The sequence below is a fragment of the Aulonocara stuartgranti genome, assembly GCF_965226115.1.
Source record: "Aulonocara stuartgranti genome assembly, chromosome: 9".
NCBI classification, from domain to species: domain Eukaryota; kingdom Metazoa; phylum Chordata; class Actinopteri; order Cichliformes; family Cichlidae; genus Aulonocara; species Aulonocara stuartgranti.
In genome coordinates, this window is record NC_138960.1 from 31,442,520 (window position 1) to 31,451,965 (window position 9,446).

The window sequence follows — 9,446 nt, forward strand, 5'->3', positions numbered from 1 at the left end:
CCTCCTGCTGTACACAAATATTAATACTAGCATGCTAACACACTCAGAAAAGTAATGAATGTTTACCAGGTCTATACTTATTTTTATATTTCCTTTTGTTGTTTCCTATTAGATATTTATATAATTTTCTCATTTTTTTTAACAATAATAAATCCAATGTAACAGTTACTAGCTTGGTTTAGTGAAGGAAAATGTCAGAGTCTGATTGCAACCCGAGGGATTTCTTTTATAAAACATACTACCTACCTAAAAAAAGAAAAAAAAAAACATCTGTATTTCTATCTGCTTAATTTACAAAACAGATGATTTATTTGTAAAAAAAAAAAAATGTTTGGAATCATGTATGATTGTGTTCCACTTCTAACGTCTACACCACTTTGTATTGGTCTTTCACGTGTGTCAACAGAAAATTGTACTTAGTAGTCAGTATAATCTTTTAATGATATAAGTGTGCATATGGTAGAGTACTGCATGTTGACCTTTTGATGACTTGTTGTTCACTACAAGACTTGTTATAAATTTCTTCCCACAGCGATAGTGACAGCTGGACACTCTTATCTTCGCTTCGTACCAGGCAGAGGAGTCGTTCCTTTGTCTCACACACACACACACACACACACACCAGGGCTCTAGAGTGCGACCAATTTTTTTTGTGTGTACAGTAGTTTACAATGACAATACAATCTGTTCCCCTCACATATTTTTTAGTTTTTCTTACATGAACAGATACGATAACACACACAGGCACACCCACACACAAGCTTAAATAAACAAACAAAACAAAACCTAATAAGAAACCCAAAACAAACACAAACAACAAACCCCAAAACACACAAAAAAAAAAAGGGGGGGGGGGCGGGGAGATATGATATCAATCAGCTGGTAGAGCTTTTAAAGACTTGCAATAGTCTACGAAGGGGCCCCAGATACGATAAAATTCTCTGTATTTGCCCTTCGCCACAAGGCCTATCTTTTGCAATTTAAGAAATGACATCACATCTCTAAACCAAAAAGAAACTGAAGGTGGCTTTGAAGATTTCCAAAGGGGTAAGATGCAACGTCTAGCCAAAAGTGATGTAAAGGCTAATATTTTGAAGTGTGTAGGGTGGGTTAGACCAGTGTTGACTGGAAGCCCAAAAACAGCTAGAAAAGGGTCCATGCAGATTTGGGTCCCAAGAGCCTTGGAAAGAATAACTGAATACTGACTCCAGAAGCCATGGAGTCTTGGGCACAGAAAGAACATATGGCCTAGGTCCCATGGGGTGGCATGACATCTCTCGCACTGATCCATCACTTGTGGGTAAATGTCAGACAGACGAGACTTTGAATAGTAAACCCTGTACAACACCTTGAACTGGATAAGTTGTAACCTGGCACAGGACGTACTATAACGGACATTGGATACTGCCTTCTCCCATTGCTGATCCGAAAAAAATTACTCCTAACTCCCGCTCCCAAGCCCCCCTAATCTTAGCAACTGAATGGACATTTAAACCCATAATTTGTTTATATATTAAAGATATAATTGACTTCTTATTGGGTTTAAGGGATAAGAATTCCTCCCACGGTTGGACATTTGGAAGAAGAGGGTAGGAGGGGAAGAGAGCAGAAGTGCAATGCCATGCCTGAAAATAACGGAATAGATTGGTAGCCGGAAGATTTGTTTCTGAACACAGGTCTAAAAAAGTTAAGAAAGTGCCATCTTTATAGAGATCCTTAAACGTATTAATACCATGACGCTTCCACTGTACATAGGTACCATCAATGAGGCCAGGAGTAAACAGATGGTTCTGCGTGATGGGCATGTGTACTGACGCAGAGACGTACTTAAAATGACTCCTGAATTGTGACCAGATCCTTAGACTAGACTGTACCACGGGATTTTGGGTGAAATGAGAAGGCTTAAGTGGTAGTGGAGAGAACAATAAAGCTTCTAAGGATGAGGAAGTGCACGACAGGCGCTCCAGTTTGCACCACAGCAGTTCTTGAGATTCAAGCCAATGGGTCAATTTGTGAACATGAGAGGACCAATAGTAAAATAAAAAGTTAGGCAAGGCAAGACCGCCATCAAATGTCAGTCTCTGTAATAATGATTTCCTCACCCTGGGGTGTTTCCCTCCCCACAAAAACGATGTAACTAGCTGGTGGTCTCTCTCTCTCTCTCTCTCTCTGTACTTCAAGAACAGTTTCCCGTCTCCAACCTCTGTTTTCTGTATTATTCATTCGCTTATTACCCACCAGTCTACCGTTGTTTACAGCGCTGTCTTTTTCTTTTCTTTTTTTCACTTAAATGACCTCGGACAAGAAAGCCTATTTTTTCTGTTATTCAAGACTGAAGAAATTTAAACTTTATATGCAGAACATTGTAGAATATTTTTAAGGTTATCTGCTATAAAAAGCCAGACCAGGGAAAATCTCCTTCATGTTTTTCTGTGTTTTATTCTCAGTTACTTTCACACAAAGGCATCTGCTGTGATGTTCACAATTCTGAAGAAGTCAGTACTGATAAATGATCAGAATTATAATATTTCTGACTGTCTGAGGCTAAGTTGAATCGAATCGGGACTTTGAAAACCGGAATCGAATGGATTATAGAAATCAGTGATGATACCCAGCCATAGTGAGCAGCCTAGGCCCGACAGAAGTGGATGTAGCTGCAATAGGAAAAGAACTATTGCTCACTTTTCTGTTAAGTTAAGGCCTGATCCTTCTGAAATTCATAGCCAGTGCTCTGACACGGTATCATCAATCTTTGAATGCTGAAAAAGCACAGTGTATCCAGAAAACACATTATATTATATCAATTATTATAAAATTTGTGTACGCCTAACTTTTGTGCCGGTACGCCTAACTTTTTAAAGTTAGGCGTGCCAGTACGCCCATGGCAAAAGGTTAGTCTAGAGCCCTGTATACACATCCACATTCCAGTGTAATGAACAAACGCACCCACTGATGTATATAAATAAAGACCAGGACAGTCTCAGAGCCCTCACTCCCGTGCGAGTGCTCTGTGACTGCCCTTGCTGCAAGTAAAACTGTGTGTTTCTCCTCTCTGATTCTCAGCTGAAGAAATGTCTTCGAATACATCTCTTGAAAACGTGGTATTCCAATGAAATTGATTCATGTTTGTGGCTGTAATGTAACAAAATGTGAAAAAAAGTTATAGGGAGCCAAAAATGCAAGCCACTGTAAGTCCTCATGTGTTGAAATCAGACATTGGGTCTGTACATGTGACATTATGTTTTTTCAGGTTGTGAAAGATGCTGCAAAACAATCTGAGGCAGATTAACTGTGTTATTTAAAGACTGCATGAAGATCCTCTGCAGGTTAGTGCAGGATAAACAGGTTCGTTTGCTGAACTGTGATGGATTTAAAGTAAAGGACAGTGTGTGACTGGTGCACAGTGACTGTGGTGCTCATGTCACAGTTAGATTACATCAAGTGTAGCAGAGATTCATTTAAACTGAAGCTCATGATGCTGACATTCATTCACTGAGTTCCACCTTCATACCAACAGTATAGTGTCTAATATAAAGACAGTGTACTGTCAGTGTAGAGGATGGAAATCAGCCAGGACAGCTCATGAAACATCTGCTGACATCTGGTTGAATTCAGTTGTGTACATCCACAGAGAGCAGCAGGTCAGCTGATCACAGCCTGTACTTGAAGAAAATCTACTGGAGCTCTCAACAGAAATTATTGTGAGCTATGATTCTTTTCCCCACGCTGAGCCACTACAGCTGATTTTAGGGTTCCCACCTGCTCAATCCCACTTTAACCTCTTCCCTGCTCATGTTCCTGTTTAGAGGCAAAGTCACCCTCTACAGTGTAGGCAACAGAAAATACACACGTTTTATTTTCCTTCATTTTCTACTTAATTGATTCAAACTGAGTTCCTTTATTAGAAATAAATAGTTCTTATTTCATCTACTAATCTTATTTTATTATTACATTAATAAAGCACAAGGTTCAGTTAGCTTTGGATAAAAACAGGTGGTAAAAATGTTCTTCAAGGAGCTACTTTTACTTTCTTACTCTAATTACATTTACTAGCCTGTACTTTTTCACTGTTACTTGAGAAAAGAAGGCTCTGTGAGCCTGGTTCTGCTGGAGGTTCCTTCCTGTTAAAAGGGAGTTTTTCCTTCCCACTGTCGCCAAAGTGCTTGCTCATAGGAGGTTATATGATTGTTGGATTTCTCCCCCCCCCTCTGTATGTATTATTGTAGGGTCTGCCTACAATATAAACCACGTTCAGGCAACTATTGTTGTGATTTGGCACTGTATAAATAACATTGTATTGAGAATTGAATTGATAATAATACTACTAATATTAAAGAAGGATAATTATGGGCTCAAAATGTGGTCATAAATATTTTGTACTTGTAAAAAAGATTTGTATGCGTTTTCCTTCATCACCACGAAGGAAAACAGTCTGTGGTCGTCCGAGTTTGGTGATTTTTGTGTCACAGGTCTACGTGTTTAATACAGGGACTTCCACAGCCTTTTCAACAGCGCTGCGGACCGCGGGGTGGGGGCGGGCAGTGTTTTGGAAATGACAGTCTTCATTACAAAGCTTTCTTCGTTATGAATTAGCATACATGTTTTTATTGAACATTTGAAGAACCAGCAAAAAAAACAAACTCTTGTAGAGGACATAAAGTCAGAGATAGAAAAGACAAGGAGCAGGTGCATCTAGTACAGGTAGAGCTGCTGCAAAAACCCACAGAGCCCAGCAGCCAGCAACAAATTCTGGATCCTTTGCTTTTAGTTAGCAGTTAGCATTAGCAGCACATCCTGCGTCCGATGTGAAAGGACTTTTATGCTGCGCACTGTGACTCACAGCAATGGTCCCGGGTCAGCCCTGACTTTTTGTTAAACTAATCCTAAAGTAATAATGGTATTTCTAACGACTGATATACCACAACTTTTTCCTTTCAACAGCTACTGAAAGTTAGGGGACCTAGCTGCTATCGGATATTTATATAGCGATCCTCCAGCTTCAAACTGCATCACCCTTCAAGGACCTGCAGTTCAAAAAAGCGCCCCTCCGACAGCCAAACCCATCTGTTCTCTGATTGGATTGTTACATTTGTGATTGACATGACATTCACCAATCAGATGAAAGGAAGAAAAATAGGGTCAAAATCCGTACTTGTAACTTGCAGGGTTTTTTTTTTTCTAAGTCCACACACAAATCTTTTTTACGCACACACAAATCTTTTTTACACATACACAAATTCTTTTTACACATACAAATCTTTTTTACACATACAAATCTTTTTTACAAGTACAAAATATTTATGACCACATTTTGAGCCCATAGATAATTGATTGTGATTTCTTTGTGTTTGTAAACATAATTTAAAAATACATAATAAAATGCAACACAGTCATATAACAGGTTGGGAGGATGAGAGTTTTAGACGTGACTGATTATTTGTTGAAACTGTGATATTTTCCTCACCTCCTGTGTTGAGCTCATTGTTTCCTCTGTAGTGACTCAGCTGAGTCCAGATGGCTGAAAATGTTCCTCTGCTGCTCCGTCAGACTCTTCTCCTCCTGCTGATCAGCTGGGACACAAAACAGATCTTTGTTAGGCTCCACACTGCACTGAAGAGTCAAAGTGTCTCATATGTTCATCTGACAACACAAAGTACAAATTTCACTCTGATTGCTTGTAGAAATCTTGTGAGACGTGTTGTGCTGCAAAGTGAGGAAACTCTCTCACTCACTTATACTTCAGGAGGAACTTTGTGACATTGGCTCTAATATTCTAAGCAGCCCTTTACTATGACAGGGCCAGAAAGTCCTATTTGAAGGTTTGGGAGAAGGACCATGTTAAAGGTGGATTGGGGTTTATACACTTTGTTATGATACAGGTAAGGCTGTAAGAGCCTGAGAAGGTGTCCTGAATGAACCTCTAAAACCAGTTTTCAGCTAACGACTCTGCTTCAGTCTGGAAAACAGCAACTACAAGTTTAAAGACTCCATCAACAATTCACACCCAGCAACAGCCTGAACAGCTCCTCCTGTGGTTTCCACAAACAGGGACAGACCTGTTACTCCCCCACCCCACACTTTCCACACCTTCAGCCCCCCAGTCCCACCACCTCCGCCATTCCCCAACAACCAATGATTAAAGCTCATTGATCAAATGCTGTGATTGCAGCAACTCACTCACTGTTGTCGGGATGAAATATTATTTACTGTTACTATTCATAATCATTATTATTATTGTTGCATCATTTATGATTTATCATTATCACTTCATTGACACATTTATTGAAACTTTTGATGTTATGTTAAAGTCTGTATTTCAGGTGTTAGTATAACTACATTATAATCTTATATACACATATAAGCTCGGTCAAGTTAATTAATGGTTTGAAGCTACAGCCGGCGCGAGTTCGACTGATCTATGGAGCAAAGCTCAAGTTGAAAGAATTGCCCTACATGTTTACAGTACAATTTACCACATATTGAAGGCTGGTGTGTATGCTCAGCAGCCTGCTGCATTGAAGTTTGCCTGGTAACAGATGGCTCAACGGAGTCAGGAAGTATACTTCTAAAATGTCTTTGTTTGTTGAGTGAGGTCATGTACTGAGGTTAAAACACAGACATAAGTCGGCCTGCACACATACATAGTAGACTTGTGTTGCTTGTAAACGGCATGCTCATGTTCTGTTCTGAAGTGCAGAGGGAGTGGAATAACAGGAAGCATCTGGAGGAACAGAGGAAGTAGCTGTTCTTTTTTAGAATATGTCCTCGCTGGAGTTACTGGAACATGCATCTGCGGTGACGCATATTACAAGTATAAATATCACACCCACCTATTGTAGATCGAGGCTGATGTTTTGCAGAGCCCATCTTCACCACATATATGTGTTTTAATAAAATCATTTGTGTTGACCCACTATGGACTTTCAGTCGTATGTCTCTTCTCAAATTCGAACCACAACACTGTGAACGGTAACCATGGCCATTGATTAATGAGCTTTGATCAGTGGTTTAAGTGCTTTCCTTCCTGCTTTGACTGCAGCTGTGTTTGACACAGGAAGACATTTTTACATTCTTCATGATTATACTTTATTCTTTTTGGGGGAAGTGCAGCTTTAAACCTTCACATGATTCAAGTCAACCCAACAAATCAATCTGAACGATCACAGGTGGGAAAAACTTCTGTAGATAAAATGAAATCAAACCCAACATTCAATCCACAACGTGATTAAAAACACGATTTCACCAAATCACCAAGAGCTGCACATTAACCACCACAATATATTTTATTCTCTGTGCTTTCAAATATGAACACTGTTTACTTTCATCTCTGTTTCATTAGTTTTTGTTAACATCTTCCTGTGCATCACTTTACAGCAGCCAGACTCATTAAAATGAGACTTTGTAGGAGTTCACTTCCTCTCATGTGTTCATCCACAGCAGCTGGACAATAAAGTTTATTGTGACCCTGATACTGCAGCAGATCGCTCTCATCCATTTCCTGTTATCACTTCAAATAGAAATGAGGCTGTAGAGGTTTGGTGCAGGCAGAAAAACAGCTGCAGGGACAATGAAAAGACTTTTCTGCTCCAACTTCTCCCAGCATGCTGAGCTAATGGTTAGTTGGTGTTTTTCTCCAAACACTCTCTCACTCTTCTCTCAACGTGTCACAATAAACTGTGAACAGACACCGAGGAGAGCAGCAGAAGACCTCATTCAGGAGCTAAACTCAACATGAACTGAACTCACAGTAAAGTTAGCTCGGTGCTTACCTTTAGATGAGCCCACAAACCGAGAGAAACTCCGCGATGAAGCTGCAACTCTTTCCAAACACAGGAAACAGATCAGGGAGCAGAGACCCACGTGGTTCACGCTGATCTCAGCTACGATCCAGGAGACAAGGGTGGGCAGATCGATGCAGATATCGATCCAAACGCTGGTTTAGTATGTTTTATCATCTAAATTCACTCTTTTACTTGCTTTAGATGAGAGAATAGCTCCGTCTGTCATCCCGGAAGGCGCTTCCTCTTCTTTACATCGTTTATTGGCGGTTGTCAAACAACAAAATTGTGCTTTACCGCCACCAACTGGTGTGGAGTGTGAACTGGCACGTCGACCCTCAAATGCACAACAGTTCTGTGTTTTAAAAACTGGAATAAGGCCTGATCACTTTCACTTCTTAAGTACTTTTGCAGTAAAACAATAAGATCCAGTTTCAGTTTTGTGTTTATGTTTTGGATCAGTCGCCTTCTCACAGTGTAATATTTCCTCTGATCACCCAGAGATGTGGTGCAGAATATGCCATGAAAATCATTTGTTTGAAGCCAGCTCACCTCCTGCAACCACTTTTCCGAGAATACGTGCTTCTTTTGCAGTTCAGACTACTTCTGACATTTCTGTGGAGGAACACCAAAGTAATTGCTGAACCCTCTGGGGTCCAAGTATAATTTGCCATTTTTGACTACTTTTGATTTTATCTCTATATCATCTTTAAAAACAGTTTATCTCACCTTGTTTGGTATAATCTTTTCAGCACAACCTCAAATATCTGAAATTTGAGGTTTTTTTTATTTATTTCGGCATACTATATGGCACAATTTATCTACGTTCAAGCAAAAATTCAAACTCAGAGTAGAAAAAAGTTATTTTTTTACTGTAAAACCCATAAACATGTTTAAAGAATCATTTCATAACTTGAAATTCAAATATAAATTGTACATTTCTAAAAATTCTGCACATGTTTTGCCAATGCCTCAGGTGTTTTTATATAACAATTTAAATGTATTTACAGAACAAATAGGTGTTCTGCATCAAATAAGAAGGCACACAAATTATTTGTGCCAGTCCAAAAAATAGTTTGTGTTCAGTATAAGACAGAAGAGAACACCACAGGCCTAAACCCTGCAGGTCTGACAGCAGGAGGTGGATCAGTCCAGTTTTTCATGTGGGAACAGCGTTTACACTGGAATCTGCCTCTGATGGCTTTGATGGAGCAAATGTGACATTCAGCAGTATAACTGACACAACACAAAACAATAAACACACAACACACTAACTCTAGCCTCCAAACAACTCACTCTCTGTCTTTCTTTCGCTCGCCCGCTTTCCATCGCGGGGTGGAAGCATCCCAGTGCCACGTGTTGCCATATCATGTTTTTTGATTGGCTGACATGGTAAACTTTAACACCAATAAGGAAGGGGTCTTTTTTCTTTTTTCACTCACAAACGGAGAGTGTTTGCTATTAGTGATGGTAAATTCGATTATTTTTACTGAATCGAGTTTGAATGAGGCGCTTACCAAAGTGAATCAGGTTTTTTGAGTCATTTGACTCAAACTTAATTTGTTTCTCCTTTCATGTAATCCTACTGCTAAGATGAGTGATTTAAAAAAGAAAAACAACTATTTTTATAGAGCAAAAAAAAAAAATTCTATAGAGAACATTTATTTT

General features: G+C 39.4%; 1 protein-coding gene across 1 annotated transcript in view; it reads right to left on the minus strand.

Annotated features, from left to right (window-relative positions):
- The window catches only part of LOC309714563 (uncharacterized protein), a gene marked incomplete at its 3' end in the record, with an annotated part of 49,410 nt that extends 41,385 nt beyond the window's left edge, over positions 1–8,025 (minus strand). Inside the window, exons 1-2 of the mRNA XM_082547107.1 lie at positions 7,770–8,025; positions 5,465–5,570 (exon numbers count right to left, since the gene is read on the minus strand). Coding sequence (XP_082403233.1) covers positions 5,465–5,482 — 18 coding nt within the window. The 5' untranslated portion in view covers positions 5,483–5,570; positions 7,770–8,025. The remainder of the gene's footprint in view (positions 1–5,464; positions 5,571–7,769) is intronic.
- Positions 8,026–9,446: the final 1,421 nt, after the last annotated feature.